General features: G+C 26.6%; 4 protein-coding genes across 4 annotated transcripts; all 4 read left to right on the forward strand.

Moving 5' to 3' along the window:
* Positions 1-3,296: 3,296 nt before the first annotated feature.
* Positions 3,297-3,995, forward strand: OCT59_001453 (uncharacterized protein; the record flags this gene model as incomplete). Its single annotated transcript, XM_066139580.1, has 2 exons — positions 3,297-3,490; positions 3,704-3,995. The coding sequence occupies 2 exons, from the start codon at positions 3,297-3,299 to the stop codon at positions 3,993-3,995; spliced, it is 486 nt and encodes a 161-aa protein (XP_065988974.1).
* Positions 3,996-4,221: 226 nt separating this feature from the next.
* Positions 4,222-4,646, forward strand: OCT59_001454 (uncharacterized protein; the record flags this gene model as incomplete). Its single annotated transcript, XM_066139581.1, has 3 exons — positions 4,222-4,327; positions 4,441-4,519; positions 4,598-4,646. 3 exons carry the CDS (start codon positions 4,222-4,224, stop codon positions 4,644-4,646), a joined length of 234 nt encoding a protein of 77 aa, XP_065988975.1.
* An 818-nt stretch (positions 4,647-5,464) lies between these two features.
* OCT59_001455 (uncharacterized protein) lies at positions 5,465-7,462 on the forward strand. The gene is made up of 3 exons (XM_066139582.1): positions 5,465-6,214; positions 6,317-6,774; positions 6,875-7,462. Exon 3 carries the CDS (start codon positions 6,882-6,884, stop codon positions 7,155-7,157), a length of 276 nt encoding a protein of 91 aa, XP_065988976.1. The 5' UTR covers positions 5,465-6,214; positions 6,317-6,774; positions 6,875-6,881; the 3' UTR covers positions 7,158-7,462.
* An 8,448-nt stretch (positions 7,463-15,910) lies between these two features.
* Positions 15,911-16,408, forward strand: OCT59_001456 (uncharacterized protein; the record flags this gene model as incomplete). Its single annotated transcript, XM_066139583.1, has 1 exon — positions 15,911-16,408. The coding sequence occupies one exon, from the start codon at positions 15,911-15,913 to the stop codon at positions 16,406-16,408; it is 498 nt and encodes a 165-aa protein (XP_065988977.1).
* Between the last annotated feature and the right edge of the window lie 2,635 nt (positions 16,409-19,043).

Below are 19,043 nucleotides of genomic sequence, written 5' to 3' on the forward strand. Positions count from 1 at the left end.
AAAATTATTCATTTTTCATGACCGGACGAATCATGTAAATGTTATAAAAAAATAAAAAAATTTATTTTATTTAGTCAAGTAATTTTAGTTTTGATCAATTATAATCATAAAAAAATAAATTTTTTTTTCCATCTGGTGACCTAGGCAAAAAATTTATTAAATCAACCAATCATCTTCTAGGAATCGATTAAATTTTTTTTGAAAAATAATTTTTTTTCTGAGTAGCCAGATCAAATTTAGCAATTTTTTTTCATGAGAAACAAATAATTTTATTTCTTTGGCCTTATTTATCAGTATAAATAATTCTTTCTAACAATATTCCCATAACTAGTAAAAAAACTTAAGAATTTTAAGTTTAAAAAATTTTTTCATAATATATCAAAAAGTTTTAACCAAAATTACTTCCTTCAAATATCCCAAAAATTTATAACTTTATTTTAACTGTTGCTAAATATAAGTGATTTATAAGTTATAACCCATTATGAACTTCTTTTTATTCCTATGAAACTCTTGGAAATTATTCCAAAATAAATATTTAATATTATTAGAAATCTCTAATTTATGAATTATGTTAACATGACATTTCAATATAGATTCATAACTAAAAATAAAAAAAAAAAGAATTTTTAAAATTGTTTTTTCTTGAGCAAAAATTTGAAAATTTTTCTAAAATAATTTACTTTCTTTTTAATAAATCCATACAATCAATTCAGCATTGGAAATTAATACCTATCTAAAATAAAATTCAATTAACTTATAATATCCCTTTACTTTTACTATACTATTAGCTGATTCCATTGCAATTGATTAATCAATATCTATTATAATTATAGATGTCTAATCATTCCATATAAAATATAAGTAAATAGTAATAAATAGTAATGATAAAAGAAAATTTGATATAGAATTAGTAAATTACTTTAAATGATCTTATGCATTTATTAATTATAATTTCAGTTTTATGAAAATTCAAATTATTTTTATTGAACCACTTATTTTTCATTTACAGATGATTTCTCAAAGAACAATCTTTAATAAGAATTTTTAAAAAAAATTTCCAGATCATTTATTTATTTAACAATTCTCAGATCAACTGGATGTACATGATCCATTATTTTAAATCTTTATGTATCTTTTAAATTCCAATTATGAACTTCAAGTTTTTAAAAAAAACTTAGATCTTTTTGTCATCATTTTTGCTTTTTCTTAATTTCATTTCATATTCAGTCCTAATTATATTAGTAAGTGTTGGTTAAATTGCAAAAAATATTCTGTGATTTTAGAGAATAAGGTAATTTTAAGTGAATAAAAAAAAATTTGGAATTTGAAAATAAGTAAATAAAAAATAAATAAACAAACAAATAAAAAAAAATAGAATAAAAAAAAATGCATATAGAAGAAGGTTTGACTAAATTCTCTCATATGTACCATTTAGGCTAGCCAATTCATCAAGTTCTTGGTCGGATCTGCTATTTAGTTCTATTTTTTTTTTTGTTTTTTACCAATCCTTATTGTTTACATTTTACTTAACTGACGTAATTCTGCGAATTTGGTATTATTCTCTTTTTTAAGGCGGTCTTTCTTCAATTTTGAATTTTTTAATATTAGACCTTTTTCTCTGATCACATTACTTAATAATGTGCAGGTATCTTTCACATTATTAAAATCCAGAAACAAAAACTACAATAAAATTAATCAAATAAAAAATAAAAAGACACACATAGTTCGTAGAAAGATGAGAAAAACTTTTGGGTGGCTAGTTTATAGAACAGACTGTCTATATTAGAAAAGCCATATTAAGGACTTTTTATCTTTATCTTTACCACAATAACATCTCTAATTTAAGGATATTTTGACAAATTTTGGAAAGGTTGGAAAAATTTTGATTGGTTATGAACTTCCAATTAATTTCAAGTGAATATCTCTGTATTGGCAGATCATCCCACTCTAACTCATAATTAATCTTTCATAAACAAGTTCAATGTCAGAGTTGGCTTTCTAATGAATTTGTCACATGTTGGTGATTGATATACCGTTATACTCTAATCAAGAAGAAGATAATTTGAATAATAAGACTTAAATCATAGTTGGCTTTTTCTGGAATAGCCAGAATATTATTTAATAAATTTAAAGATAATATTTATAACTTAGTTTATATTTTTATTTACCTTAGTATTAATTTTTAGCCAATCAGACTCTTGCTGACAATCAGCTGAAAAACTTTGAAATTTTTCTTCAGTAAAATTCTCAAATTTCTGGCATTCCCTTGTTAGTCAACTTCCACCTACTTTTAAAGCTTTTCACAAGGATGCAAGAATATGTTTTCGCCTATAAAACGTTTGTGAACCTTATCTAATTTTCTAATCAATATTATTGTTGATTAATCTCCCATCATTCCTTTTCGTCTCCCATCACTCCTCTTCATCTTTCCATAACTCCTCTTCATCTTCTCATCGCTCCTTTTCATCTTTTTTGTCTCCCATTACTCCTCTTCATCTTCCCATCAATCCTTTTCATCTCCCATCATTTCTCTTCATCTCCCATCATGTCCTATTTCTCCTTTTTGTTTCCTATCATTACTCTCTTTCAACTTCTATTACTTTCCATTACTCCATTGTTATTTCATTTTTTTATTAGCATCTTTCTCCTTGATCATTGTAATTTACTTATCTTTTTATTTATTGTATCACTTCATTAAAAATACAGTGATTTTTTTCTTTAAAATCATAAATGTGTGACTTAAATTTTAATATTTGCAAATAAAATTTCATTAGATAAGATTATTTTTGCAAAAAAAAATTTTTTTTAAAAAATATCTTTTGCGATAAAATTTTAAGTTTAGCCGATCAACTAAATTAAAAAAATCAGCTGTCAGCCGATCAATAAATTTACTCTATATAAACTTATAATAAACCATCTCTATACTTAATTTACTCATTATAAATAGAAAAAACATCATTTGTTTATTCATTTTATTTAGAAAAAGCTAGATTTATTTATTTTAACGAAGCCTATTTATAAAAGAGAGATCAATAACTTTCTATAAGATCTTTTAAAACCATACCAAGCTCCCTGAATTCTTGTTTGAAATATAATTTCTAACATTTGTGATTATAAATCGGGATCTTCAATATCCCTGCAAAAAAAAAACTTTTCCCACTTCTTTAAAAAATGGATAAAAGCGCGAGAAAATCCTCTCCAAACAGTTGATTTTTGCTCCTAGAACTTCAAGCATTAGTAATTTTCCATGGATTTACGTAAACATTTTGTGAACCGTTCAATGTTAAAACTTTGAAATGGTCGAATGTAATATTTCTTTTAATTACCTTAAAGAGTATAACCTTTGTGAAGAATTCCTTTCTCTATTATCTCAACAACATACTGGAGTCTCTCTTGATATTTTGGAAGGTATTTTTTATTCAAGGAAGAAAAAGATCTATGAGCCTTTAACATATTTACGTTCAGAATTGCCGCCATGTCTTATATATCAGTTGAGTTGAAAAACTCATTTATTTGTTTTTTTTTGAAAAAGAGATGATTTTAATGAGTAATATTGAAATTGAAAACATGGACCTTTCAAATAACGACATTAGTAACTTTCCTATTACTTTCATTAAGCATTGTTATAAAATTCGAGTAAAGGATGATATTGATATTGGAGAATTCAAAATATAAATGGATAATAAACCATATTATATGACAGAGTTTATTGTACATTACGTGATGGTATCACTATTGATGATAGGCACTACGAATTCTTGACTTTCTCTGCTAGTCAATTAAGAGATCATAGTTGTTGGTTTTTTCACCAACTGGCAATTCAACTGCTGATTAAGGTTAGAGATTGGATGGTGAATTTTTCAACAAATAAAAGTGTACATAGCAAAATGTGCCTGAATGGGCCAGTGTTTTCAAGTACTCGTGCTATTCAAAAGCTACCTATTGATGACATCATAGAAATTCCTGATATAGTTAGAAATGGTTTCACTTTGTAGGGAATATCTCTTTCTCATTAGCAAGAAGATTGCTTATGAATTGGATTAAGGGTGTTTTATGTCAGCCAATTTGTGTTGGAAGTTATCAGAGGATCTACATTCATCTCACCATATCTCAATCGTCAGGCGATTAAATTATTGTCCGCATTAGGAATTCCCGATGAAGTATTTATTGAATTAAAAGATTTACGAGTTAGGGAATTGAATAAATGCTTGAAAGGATAAAATGCTTGAAAGTGAACATACGGCGTTGGATTTTTTACAAAGGAATGTTGATGAATATGGAATTTCAATCTCACTTGCTGGTCTTGTTAAAGCGGGATTTTTAAGAAGTAATTATCGTTATTTAATGAATTTTATTTCATTATTTCGTATCATGATGTTAGGAGGAGACATTTAAGAAAAAGGCAAAAATTCGCGTTGATAAAGAGGCATTCTTATTAAGCGTCTTGGATGTTGCCAAAATTTTACGAGAGAATCAAATTTATTGTTAGCGGTAGCGATTTAGATGGTGATGATTTCACGTGTGTATCTTTATTTCTCATTGTTTAAAATTTTAAGTATTTAAGTTGTTTAAGTTATTGACAATTTTTTTTTTTTAGAAAAAAACTTGTTGATCTTGTTAAAGCAGAAATAATGATCATTATTTGATGAATTTTATTTCATTATTTGATGTTAGGAGACATTAAGAAAAGTCAAAAATTCGCGTTGATAAAGGGGCATTCTTATTAGGCGTCTTGGATGTTACCGAAATTTTACAGGAGAATCAAATTTATTGTTATTTAGATGGTGATGATTTCACGTATGTATCTTTATTTCTCATTGTTTAAAACTTTAAAGTTTTAAGTTGTTTAAGTTATTGACAATTTTTTTTTTAGGAAAAAAAAAAAAAAAATTTAATTTAGTGTACTATGAATTATGAGGCTCAAAAATCAAGAATGGTTGGAAATGTAACGATGAAAGATATCAAAACATTTTTCGTAAATTATATCTTTTCCGACAACTTTGGTATGATCAAGAACGCTCATTAGCAAAAGCAGATTTTTTCGAAGTTGGTGCATTACATAGGCAATGTAAACGTCTTGTATAATTACATTCTGATGCCACAGATTTCTAAAACGGGAACGCCACCAGAAATTCCACCTGTACTTCGTGCTAGTAAATTCCCAGATTTTACGGAAAAACTGTTATAGAGTATACCCCGCAAATTAATTTAAATAATTTAAATATAGAAAATTTTGATCAAAGATTATATGTTGATGGATATGAAGAATCTTTGGATGATGTACGAAAGTTAAGACGATAGTACAATGCAAACATAAGAGGACTAATGAATCAATTTGGAATTATGACTGAAATTGAAGTAACTAATGGATACATTATGAATACTATTACAAAGTTGATAAAAAAACCTCAATATCTGTGATGGAAGATGGAACCTTTAATTCCAATTAAGTGACATTATAGAGAATCATTTGAGGTACTCGAAGGGTCTCCACGCCACCAAAGCCTACTTTTTTACATAAATAAGTTTTAAAATTAAAAAAGATGGCACAACCAGAAAGATTAAAGAAAGATACCTATTGGAAAGTAAAAAAAGAGAAATTGATCAGTCGAAAAGGAAATTAAAGAAATAAATGAAATTATGAAATCACAGCTGAAACTATTAGAACTCATCAAGAAATATTACGTGAAAAAAAAACAGGAATCACTGGATGTAATCGAACAAATCGTTTAATTTTAAGTTTAATTTTAAGTTTAATTTTATATAATCGTTCACAAAATATGTTAGCCGGTTTATTGTCCTTCGCTTCGCCCCGGACTATAGATGTTTATGAACCTTAATGACATATTGGATCACGTGGCGAAGTTCATTTGTCCGCACGCGTCATTTCTGATTGGTCCGCACAGAATGTCAGACGCGATTATTACATAACAGATAGTAACTACAGTGTTTAGCGGTAGTAGTTTCCTTTTGTAAGGACTCATCCCACAAACTTGTTGTATGGCTCCCGTCATTCTACATTTTAAAAATAAATAATATAATAAAAGTCTGTTACTAGATGTTCTCTCTGAATAATGTCAGAACACCTTTAGTCAGAAACCATTGCCAGAAATGGGACTTTTTTTTATCTAACTTCTATAAATTCTGTACACCGTCACAAATCTCATTGCGAAACCTATTATTTAGTTGGACGAGAGTATGAAGCAATCCGTTGGCAAGTAAAATAAATTAATTTATTGATGTTTAGCTTTATCTAAATAGTGAGTATACCAAATAATAACATTTTTCCACATGTTCAACGCTAATGATGTGCCAGTTAATGAATTTAGCGAAGAAATAATAATGGCTCCGTAAGTCCAGACCGCGTAAGCCCGGGCGAAAGTGGATGCAAAACAGGAAAGGACGAGGGCGCCGCATGCGTTTTGCTAGCAAACCGTCAATGTCAAAAAAGAAAGTAAGGTTACAAAGAGGCTATTAAACCCTTAAAATCAATTCTAAAGTCGTCCAATAAGTACAACCAAGAAAGTTATGTACGTCAAGAAAAACAACCATCACAGCCTTTGACTGCTCCGATTCCTGATGTACCCGAACCAGAGCCAAAACAGACGATAGCGCTCTGGAATCGCTTTGTTTAAACGAACAAGTATTAAGTCGTGTTATGACTGGCGCTCACCTTAGCATTTGGGCATGGTATCAGTTAAATCTAGTTTTCCAAACTAAATACTCGCCACGATGGATAATTATGCAACAAGAACTTTTTACATCTAATTTAAGGTAATACTTAAATCATAAGAATATTGAAAGGACTCCATTTATTTTTTTAATAGTTTTAAATAATATTTATTAATTTATTAATGTTACTGTAATTATTTAGTAGATAAATGATGTCTGAAAAGGAAAACACAACTACGGGCGGAACATGTTGCAGAGATATTGAACATCTCAGACGACCAAGTGTCTCAAACAAGGGTAGATCAGAACAATTGGAAACTGAATCCGGTCATTTTTCAATTTCAAATCTGCTGTGGAGAGACCTTTTCACGAACCGTCTGAATACTCAACTTCCGAAATATTTGGACCCATATGCAACGGCTATAAACGCGCAGTACAGCCTTGTCACAAGATGGAACTGTGGGCACATCCACCCTGGTTTCTAATTTTAGCGAAGACAATACGCTAAAAAGCATCATTACCAATTTTAATCCCCTCCTGGAAATCAGCTCCGTGGTTCCCTCTTATGTGAAATGCTCTGCGTATTCGTCGAATTAAAGAACCATCTCAAGTTTATTGTGTTCATAATATTCTTTAATCTGTAAATAACAACAAATAAATAATAGTTATTGATGGAGGAGCTATATTGGTCACAGGACCGAATGATTGGGCCATGTAGTTAGCTATTTTTACCAATCAATGAAGATCTTTGTGACCGATATAGCCCCACATCTAATAATGGTTGGACTCGAAATAAACCCCAGTTCAATTATAAGATTTCCAAGTATTACCTGGGAAGAATCATCTTCCAGATCTTTACACTCACAAATGAAAGGCAGGATATCGACAATAACAGGGTATCCATTTTACCAAGACCGTAACTGCAAATTTTTTGATATTTATTTTTTGGCATTATTCTTAATAATATTTGAGTATTTTAAATTAAATCTAATCCACCAATGTTTTATAAATGTAATTTAATTTTCTGTTATATTTTTTAATTTGAAATAAATAATTATTGCTGATTTTTTCAAAGGATAATGAAGTGTTTATAACTTCAAAAGATATCAAAATGTAGCCTTGGGTCTCAGGTTTATTATACAATTTACATAATGTAAATTGAATTTATTTTGGGCGTATAACATGCATTTTATCACGTGAACAGTTTTCCAGTTTTTTTTTCAACACACTGTATATAACTATATATATTATATATTTAAAGATAACATTAATCTTAAACTTTAATAAGTAGTATAGTATTTTTGACGAAATTTTCATTTTTTTTCAAGAGCTATAAACTAAGTGAATTTCTTTCTACTTTCTTTTAAAATGAGTGTAAGACATTTTTTTTAATTAAATAGTACTAGTATTTTTTAGTACTTTCTTTATTTTCTAAATTCTAATATATTATTAATTCAATAAATTTTTCTATATTGTTTGTTGTCAAATTTTTAAGTTTAATCCATGATTAGGAATTTCTTTTCAAAAATTTATCCAAAGAACCATTTAATCACAATATAATGAAAAGTAATTATCATTACTTGAGTCAAAAATTTCTATCTATAATCCTTGACCTGGATTTTGTTTTTCAGCATCTAATGTCATTTTTATCATCTGAGGCTTAATATAGTAGTTTGAAATCAATAATAATAATATTATAGTTGACAAATATTGATTTTAGTTTGCTGTTATTGTAATTCTTTCAATTTAAATTGGATATTCTTTTAATTATTGTGGCTTTTGTAGTCCAACTCAAATCTAATTTGGTTATAATCCTGATTTTAGTTTGTTGTTTTTATAATTTTTTCCATATCAGAATTAAGCCAATTATGAAAAATATTAAAAATGTGATTCATCTCCTTATAATGAATTTTATAAATTTTATAAATGCTTTCTTATCAAATGTCCTTGCTCATGAAATACTTGTTAATTCATTGTTACTATTATTTGTCCTATATATTTCTGTGAGAATGTATAATCTAATGCTGAAAAGTTCTTAATGAAAGAATCCATAAAGTACATTTTCAGACGCGACCTTTTTTTCTTGGAAGAGCTAGCCGTAACTAATCCATTAAGATAAAAAGGATCAAATCTTGATGCATCGCATGAATCTATCTTAATCGACTATGATTGTTTGATTTCTTTTACTTCCTTAAGATATAAATTATGAAACTAATAAAATTAAAACTATATAAACAATTAAGATTTTAAGACATTCATAAAGGAGCAGTGTTGAATTCAATAAGACTTTCAACCAGTTTGTAAACAATATTTATAAAATTTTGAATTAAAATGTTTTACAAATAAGTAGTCTAATATTTCTTTAAGAATATTAGAAAGTGTTTGTAAAATAAAAAGAACGATATCGAAAATTTAATTTCGTAGGTAAACGAGCTCGAAAAATTTAAAGCTTGTTGGGCTGTATATCTTGAGTTCTTGACATGCTCCGGAACGTCGTTAGGTATCTGCAAATCATGTGATAATCTTGGCACATGATGTAATACCGTGACATGATCTCCCATGTATGCATTGTCGAATGATATATTCATTCGTTACATTAGGAACCATAATAATAAATCTTCGCTTCCAATGCGTGATAAATTTTAATGTGTTATGAATAAAAAATCCATCGGTTCGTCTACCCTCAGGAAAATATATCTTCTAGATTTTGATTATAATAAAATATGTCTTCCATGAAAATATATGTATTTCATGAAAATAAATGGAAAAAAGGAGAGAAAGAAAGAAAAGGATACATTTACAACAGCAAATTCTCAATCTATTTATATTAAAATAATAAATTCTTTTGTGTGGACACCCGAAATTTTGCCACGTATGAATAACATTAAAATACCACACAAGCCAAAAATTGCTGTACAATAAAACAAAATCATTAACCCACAGCCACAAAATTAAAAAATTAAATGGGCTTCAAGTAAATATTGACATTTATCAACGTATTAGAAAGAAAATTCAGATTATCGTTATTAACACCTTTTAAATTTGTTATTTATATTGGATCTTCATTATGATTATCGTTATTAACATGCGTTTATTAAGAATTACATTAGAATTATACGTGATCTCGATATAATATATATAGTAAATATGTATAATTATTAAATAGGTTATTAACCTTCAAAAATTTTATTTTTTAAAATTAAAATTCTAGATAATATACGAATATTGAAAACCCATTATTTTTAAAAGAACTTTACGATATTTAGAATCGAAAATTTCCAATTATGTAATTAATGATATTAATTATATTTGAATTTGATTAAAAAATTTGATTCGCTTACGTCTGTTTTGAATACCAATATTTTCTTAGCATATTCTCAGATCGTAAAAAACCAAATTGATTTTTTAAATATTGACGTAAATCATTCCATTCGATTGTTTCGATCTATTGAACGAAATTCAATTGTTTTTCCTCCTCATCTAATGTATGATGATATAATAAGAAAAGAAATTTTTAATTATTTGATTAAAAAAAAGGTTTAATCAAAATTATCTATAAATTACTCACATTCAAGATCGAGATAGTTATGTCAATAATGACAAAATTGATGAGCACTTAATTGAGGAAGAATTTCAGCCATTCTTACGAATGGATCACGAAGATTTCCAATACGTCTCAACTCATCTATACCATTGAAAAGAATATCCTTCTACAAAAAGATATGTGTATAATAAGTTTAAAATACTATTTTAAAGTTTATGTAATCACAACCGTTCTACATATGTAACTTATTACCCCTCCATTGGATAGACGTACTCTCATTTATTTTGATCTATGATTTAACAAATTATTAATAAAGAATTGCTAAGGAAATTAAGTAAATGAATAATATGCATAAAAAAACAAAGAAATTTGATACTTAATAATGAGCCGGAGTCACTAGATAATAAAATTGAAGATCATGGCTTAGTTCCGTTAGTGTCATGTCTATCGCCTGGTAATTGTCAATCATGTGATGATATAGTAGAGATCTTAACACAAGCGTAAAAATATACAGATTCTAAACATCTTAATTACAACCAATAAAACTGCTATCCGTTATCCGTTACATCTTATTATTTTTTTCTTTTTCCTACTTTGGTACTATAACTTATACATTCCTTTATAATGAACATTATTGTTTTATAACTAGCCGTTAGCCCGTTGCTTCGCAACGGTATACAAAAAAGCGTGATGTACAGTAGCTAAGCCGCGCTATGTAAAGGTAACACGGGTAACACAATACAAAGATTAATAGTACATTATTTTAGACGTCAATTTCTGTCATCTCACGTTCAAATAGTTAATTTGATTTGAGGAATTTAGTTGAACATCTTTCAATTCCAAAAAACTTTGATTTGTGAATTTCTATTATAGTATCAAATATTATTTCAAATTATACAAATAATATGATTATTTTTTATCACATTCGCCTCATCCATCATCCGATCTGTCGTACAAATTTGTTTGGATGTTGGATGAATTTTCTACCAATCAGAAACTCAATAATGTACCCGCGCCACTATTTTCTTTTGTCAAGTCTTTATTATTATTTTTAAATTTTATACGTTTTATTCTTTTATTTCTTTATATTTTTATATTTTTTTTCTTTTATCTTTTATTTCTTTTAATTCTTTATATTTCTACTATTTATGCTTATATTTTGCTTGTATTTTGACCGATATTGTTATTAAGCCTGATCTTAAAATCCTGATTGGGCTTTTTAAACACGCGCTCGGATTTATCGGAAAAGTATATCAAAATCGATTTAAACGAAAATTAACTTGAGTGGTAGACCTAAGGAACTTTTTTTATAAGGTTGATTTATTAAAGATATCCAAATATGTTCATATATCAGTGTGAAAGTTGAGATCATTTTAAATTCTAATTCTTCAGCATTAATAGTAATGGCTATCATACAGTTTTATGTTTAATTTGTATATGAAAAAAAAAATTGGAGCGATCTTACATTAACAAACTTTTTCATTTGTCGTTCTAAATTATTTAATAATATCTATAAATTCTGAACGATCTGAAGCTTCATGTTAAAACGTCGATTATTAAATTAAATTGATTTTTAAGAAATTTTAATATTCTTGCAACCACAACATTTTTGAACCTTTGCTTTATAATTTTCTGTATATTATGTTAAAGCTTGTAAAAATATGAAATATTTAATTTCAGGCTTCTCACTCAACATATCATTTGACTTTAATTTATTAATTCTTTATCAAACAATATTAATAGTGAATGATTTTGATGAAAAGAATGTATTTATTCACAGAATAAAGTTTTTACAAATTTTTTTAAGCTAAAAAATTTATATGAAAAATATTATAACTTCGTGCTCACTATACAGTATGATAGTAATTTATTTCATCAGTCGTTTATATCGTCTTGGCCCTACCAAAATTGAAACCAATCCTAATGCTGCAAATAATAAAATTTTGATGTCCAAGTCATTTTTATTTGTGTAATTATTTTACCTCCATTATTTATATTTGTTTATGATTAATTTCCCATAAAGTCCATTGTCCTAATTGTAATTAACATTATCATACCATATTTACTATATGATTTGATACAAATGTTTTATATTTTCAGAAGATTAAAAACAAATTCAAGCTCAAATTTTGCCACATGTATTTATAACATTAAAATATTTAGATTATATGCTAAATATATAATTGCTATTCATCAATAATATGTTTGTTCCATTTTTCGAATTAAAATCAATGGTAAAGCTTCTTTTTGCCTTTTCAACTTTTTCAGTCCTCTTGGCGGACCTCGCTTTTTTTTTTGATTATCAAAAATGCATTCCTTGTCATGTTTTTGGCATTGTGTACAGACTGGTTCGCCGGAACATTTTGCTTTTATTTTCCGACACAAGTTGCACGCTACCGTTACCCTTTGCCTATTTTTTGGCATTTGAGTATAATAGTTAAGAGTGAGAAAGTATTGATAGTATTAGAAAAAAATGTAAAAAATAATGTTTAAAATAATAAATTGATTGTTTGATTTTTTTTTTTCCCCTAACTGCTAAATTGCGATATTTTTATATTTCGCATTCATTATTTTTTCATTTAAATGTTAAATTTGATACATTCTATGATTCAAAATGTAACATGTAAACAATTGACGAAAAAATAAGATTTTTGATCATTACTACAAATTTGAAAAAAATTCAATCGGAAAAAATGTTTTTCCCAAGTTGTGCATCTTATAAATACCAAAGTCTAATAATTCATTCAGATAAATAAGGTAATATTTTTTATTTAGTGCTTAGAAAATGACCAAATTGAGAAAAAATGGAATGTTCAAATGATCTGAAATAATTGGACCCCACAAACTTTGTGACAAATAAGAGTTTCAGCTGATCAAATTTAAATTTAATTTGTAACCAACCAGAATACACCATTTAGCAATCTTTACTATATTTGAATTCTTGATAGGGTATGATTTGAAAATTAACACAGATAATTATGTAAACAAATTATTTTAGGCTTTTCATGTAATTGATGCTATTTTTGACTAACAAAAAAATTCACTAAATCGTTTCACAATAGAAAAATCTCGTTAAATAACATGTCGAGCTGTGATCATGTTCTTTATCATTAATTAGTGATGTAAATTCCCATTTTTCTTTATTGAAGACTTTTAGTGCATCAACTAATGAGCAATCATGTGCGCGATATTCGTTCAAGGATAAAGAATTTTAAATTTAAATTGATTAAATTAAATGGTTCAAAAAAAAAGGAGCGAATTTTTTTTTTAATTTTGCTAATTATAGTAACCATATGATGTAAAATAAAATATAATGTTTCAAAATTTTATTAACATATTTATTTAAAGATTTTTTTTATTAAAGTATTGAAAAATAACTTGGTTATTTTACTTATTCACCTATTCAATAAATGCGTTTATTATCTTTTACGTAAATTCTCGCTAGAGCTTGCACATGCATTCAGCAAATCATTAATACAAGCCGAGTAACCGTTTTTTTGGTTTGCATGATTACCGCTTTATCCTATTGTGAAAGGGACATTATGATTCTCTCAAAATAATTCGTTGTTTTGGGCTATGCTTAAATGGAAACTTCCAAATTGGCCATCATGATTGTTAAGAAGTACAAAGATATATGAACATAAATCATCATGATGCCATTGTTAATGATAGATGATATGATAAATAATCGTGTATTGATAAAATGAAAAATTTGGTATGGCTATAAAAATTATAAAGTGGTATAGTTTATTGGTTTAAGACTTTGATTTTTTTCATTTATAATGATTTATTAAAAACATAATAAACATAATAATATTTTTCAAACGATATACTTAAATTAATACTTACCCTATAAAAAATATTTCAGAAAAATGATCCCGTGTCTGGTTTCTTCTAGAAAAATGTTCATTTATCGGAGTTTTTTCCAGAATTTTTTTATAGGATTAGTTGAAGTCATAATTAGCAAGTTATTAAGACAAATGATTTATTGGAACAAGAGCTTTGCATAATCGATTTAGACCTATTTCCGTTTTTTCCGTTTGAAATAAAATTAATCAACTCGTACAAAAATAAAAACAATATTGTTACCATAATTTATCGGCCGTAATTATTCCAATTTTATTAAATTTTTATTGGTTGAACAATCTAATATCCGTTCTATCCCGATTTTCATTGTTTCTTATTTCAGACATGAAGTTTCAAAAAATTGAAACATACTTATATCATTATTTGAAAATTATCAAACAAATATTTGTTGAAGGTTTCGAAATTTGTTAAACAAAAAAAATATTTCTATTCTTTTTTTTGTTTCATTTTAATGTTTTGGATCATGTTGCATCAAGGATTTTTTAAACAATGACTTTTAGTGTTATACAAATGAATGCTCAATGACCCCCATCTTGTTGTACAATAAATACACTAATTTGAGCAGTCTCTTGATAAAATAAGTTGTTTTGCTGTACATTTACAGGGCCAGCGCTTAAATGGCAATAAGAATTCCTAAAAGCACTTTCCGTAGATTATTTATTTTATTATCATTCAAAAATAAAAATAGTTTGAACCTTTTTCCGATATACCAATTTACCGTATAATCCGTATATGATCAATCTCATATACTTTATGACGACGATTTTATTATTTCTTATTTTAGACGTAATACATATTTATGATACGTAATTTCATTTATCCCAATTTATACATAGTAATTGTTTTGAAATGTCTTTTTTTATAATTTGATTTTCGAACCAATAAAATTACATGATACCGCTATCAATATCTAGTCACGGCCGAAGACTTCTTCAAACTCGTATACATGGCAAAATTCCCCAATATACCCCAATATACCCTAATATGGATGTCGACCTTACAATCCTTACATATTACAATGAATGTTCTAATAATAATTGAATAATGTGAAATTGTTTTTTATTTAATTACACACGAACGCATTATTATATTTTCCTATCGGTAAATAATTCCGAACGTAGATTTTATAGCTCGCATAATTGAAAAATTATGAAATTTAGTATAAGCCCTTTATTCTTATTTAGTCACCAAAAAATTAAAATTTGTTTATTATATATGATTAACAAAATAAAAATTTTGATTTATGTTATGTAATAATTTAATGTCGTGTCAAAAGAAAATTCTATCCCATTTTTCGAAACAAATTATGAAATCAATCCCATTTTTTGAAACAAATTATGGATTGAATATGTGAGATTCTTCTCGTTATAAAATCTCCTCGTTATAAATCTTCTCGTTATAAAATCTTTTTATCAATCGTTTTTTTTTCCGATAAATCAAAATGGTTAATTACAATAGTGATATTCTTTTATATATACTTGAAGAACTTCAATATGATTCAATGGCTTTATTTTCGTGTTTATTAATAAATAGATTTTGTTGTGAAATGGCAATTTCTATTTTATGGAGAAACCCCTGGTAGTACAAAATTGATTATAGTAATAAAAATTCTTTACTCAACATTATCTGTTCCTATTACCTCAAGATATTAAAATGTTATTACCAAGTCACTTATTACCTTCACGTTCGTTTGATTATATGTCATTTTGCAAGAGCATTAATATAGAAATTATAAAAGATATAACTTTTATGATTAAGTCTTCTTTACTAACACAAAAAATTCGCGATCTCTTAATAAATAAATGTACAAAGTTGAATTATTTAAATATGATATCAATCGATCCCAAAATATCCCTATTCCGTCTTCCAGAAAATAGAACTCTTCTTGAATCACTTTACGAATTAACTTGTGGCACATCTACTTGTCCTTCATTCTTTCGTGATTTAGCACTCGTCATTCAAAATATACAGAGATTGATCATTATCAATGAAAATAATGAAATTAATAGAAGGATAATTGAACTTATTAATGTTCAAAAAAATTTAAGATATTTTGAATGGAAAGACGATTTTGAAGATGAATATAATATTGAATACGACCTTTATGACGAGATGTTGGTCGCATTGCAACAAAGATCAGAAACGATCTTCCACTTATTAATATTATATTTTCAATTTTTTAATTGTGAAGAATGTCATGAACATAAACTATTTGACATTCTTCCAAAATTTCTAAAATTAAAAACATTAACACTAAACAAATACTACTTAGAAAGTGAAAGAGTATTGCCGATATATTATAATAACCTGAAATACTCCATATAGACGATATTGCTATTAATGTGGCGATTAATATAGTCACTAATAGCGGTGGTAATATCAGGGAGATATTGTCAAATTATAAAGGTTATTATAATAATAATGATGATGATGAAAACTCCACCAAAAATACTCTGCTATTAATAAGTAGCATAATAAAAAAATGCCCACTTATTGAGGCATTATCGCTCATTTTTCCTCAACAGAATTACATTTTGTTGAGTTTGAAACATTACTAAGTAGTTGTCAAAATTCGAAGAAATTAGTTTTAATTTTAATTATTGATGACGATTGTAATGAAAATTATGAGCGAGGTTTAGAAAATGCGAAAGAATTATTAGAAATATTAAATAGATCAGCTAGATATTAAAGTTTATAATAATTCTAAACCATATTTAGAAATTTTGGAACCAAATAATATTCGTCTTGGCGACCCTGAAGATTTACATTATTAAATGTTGCTGTTAGTTATAGTGGGGTAAAGTTCGGTCCTTTATAATAATTATTTTTTATTTATATATAAAATAATCTTTTTAATTTATTAAAATATTTTATTTTTTATTATTATGTTTTCCAATATGTATTAAAATAAAATAATAATTCAATCTAAATATCGTTAAAATTTTGAAATCGGTTAACATATAATCAGATAAATTAATATGAGTAATTATTCTACAGCCAAATAGGATCATGCTTTTTTCATTTTTTATTAAGCATATAAATAAACTACCATTGCATAATTATTATTGACATTTTTGACGTTGTTTAATCAATAATTTTTTTATTTATAAGATGATCATAGGATTAATAAATGTGGCACATTAAACCAACATAAATTTTTTTAACTTGGCGGCCTTCTTTGCTACCACGCCACTTAATTATGGGTATAGTCATTATTGTTGTCGCCATCACCACCATCGTTATCGTTATCATTATCATTATCATTATCATCATCATATTTATAATTACCACCATTATTTTCATCAAAATATAAACTTTACAAGGACTGCTGAAGCTAAATATGGATTTTCTTCACGAATATAGCCTTTTTTTCTTATATATTATAGCCAAAAGCAATAATAAATTGCACTTTAATATAAATTATTTTGCTTATACATAATATTTAATTTTTAAAAATATTACTATTTTTTTTATTAGCTTTATATTTTACACAACTGCAAATATTATAACCTTTACCTAAACAATAGCTACAAGTTATATATACTGTAACTGAAGATTAAATAGTAGTATTATCTTCTATTGATAATTTAAATCATTTTGATTATTCTTTTAGCTTATAGTATTTTGGATTAGATACTTTAGTAAGATTATATCTAGAATTCAAATCAGTTAAAAGTTACTAGTAATTATTATTACTTGATCCAGTTTTAGTACTGGTAGCTTCATTCAATACCTAATCCAATAATATTGCAATATTTTATATTAAATTTTATAAGAAGTTCCATTAGCTCTGCTATAATATTTTTAGCTATTGCAATTTAAATACTTGTCTTTACCATTGATATTATAGTATCAAATAGAACTTTTTTGTTAACAAATTAGTGTATAAACACATTATTTTTAATCCATATAATATAATGGCATAAAAGGACCTCAAATAATACTAATATAACTCACAAATAAACTTTAAGTACCAAAGTAAAAATACATTTTATAATATAACTCTGTCATTATTGAAGCTTGACATTAGAATCCTTTCATCAAGACGAATTTAATAATATATATTTTATAAAATCGAATCACTAGTTATGTTAAAAATAAAGTATGTAAGATAACAAAATTTTGAAAATACCTCTATAATAATAGAAATAATTAAAATACTTGAAACTGATTCACAAAATATTAATAGAGAAGAAACAGGTGATGCATTTGATGAGGAGAATCAAGATGAAATACCAAATGATGATATTAATAAATCAGTTAATACTTATGGTTTAATTAATGAAATTAAATCAATTTTATATACAAATTTAATTAAGTATTATCCTACAATTACTACTGATGCTTTAATTTCTTCAATACTTGATCCTAGATTTAAAAGTCTTGATTTTACTTCATCAATTCAAAAATCTCATACTGAGCAGCAGTTACGAACTCTATTTGAACAAGAAAAAAATAATCAAAAAAATACACCTGACGCATCTGGTACATCTGATGCATCCAGTACATCTGGCTCATCCAGCACATTCAAAAGAAAATCACTAATGGAACGACTTATTAAAGATAATGTAGTAGCTCTTGATGAAGTTGGGGAATATTTACAACTTAATGAAATTCCTTTTGCGTCAGATCCACTTGTATGGTGGAATGGAAAACAGGATAAATTTCCTATTTTACGTAACCTTGCACAAAAATATTTAGCAGTTTCTGCAACTTCAACTGCGAGTGAACGTCTTTTTTCTGACGCCGGAAATTTATTAACAAATAAAAGAACACATATGAAACCAAGTTTATTCAAAAAAATCATGTTCTTAAAAAGAAATGCATCAAATTTTGATACAATTTATCCAACTGATGAATAGAAATTATATTCTATTGCAATATTACATTCATTGGATGTTTAAACTTAAATAAATAATAATAATAGTAATAAAAATATTAAAATAATAAATGATTTAAA

The sequence above is a fragment of the Rhizophagus irregularis genome, chromosome 1 (genome assembly GCF_026210795.1).
Source record: "Rhizophagus irregularis chromosome 1, complete sequence".
Lineage (NCBI taxonomy): Eukaryota > Fungi > Glomeromycota > Glomeromycetes > Glomerales > Glomeraceae > Rhizophagus > Rhizophagus irregularis.

Coding starts and splice junctions, on each gene's coding strand:
- OCT59_001455 (XM_066139582.1), top strand. CDS start 6,882: ATGATGTCTGAAAAGGAAAACACAACTACGGGCGGAACATGTTGCAGA.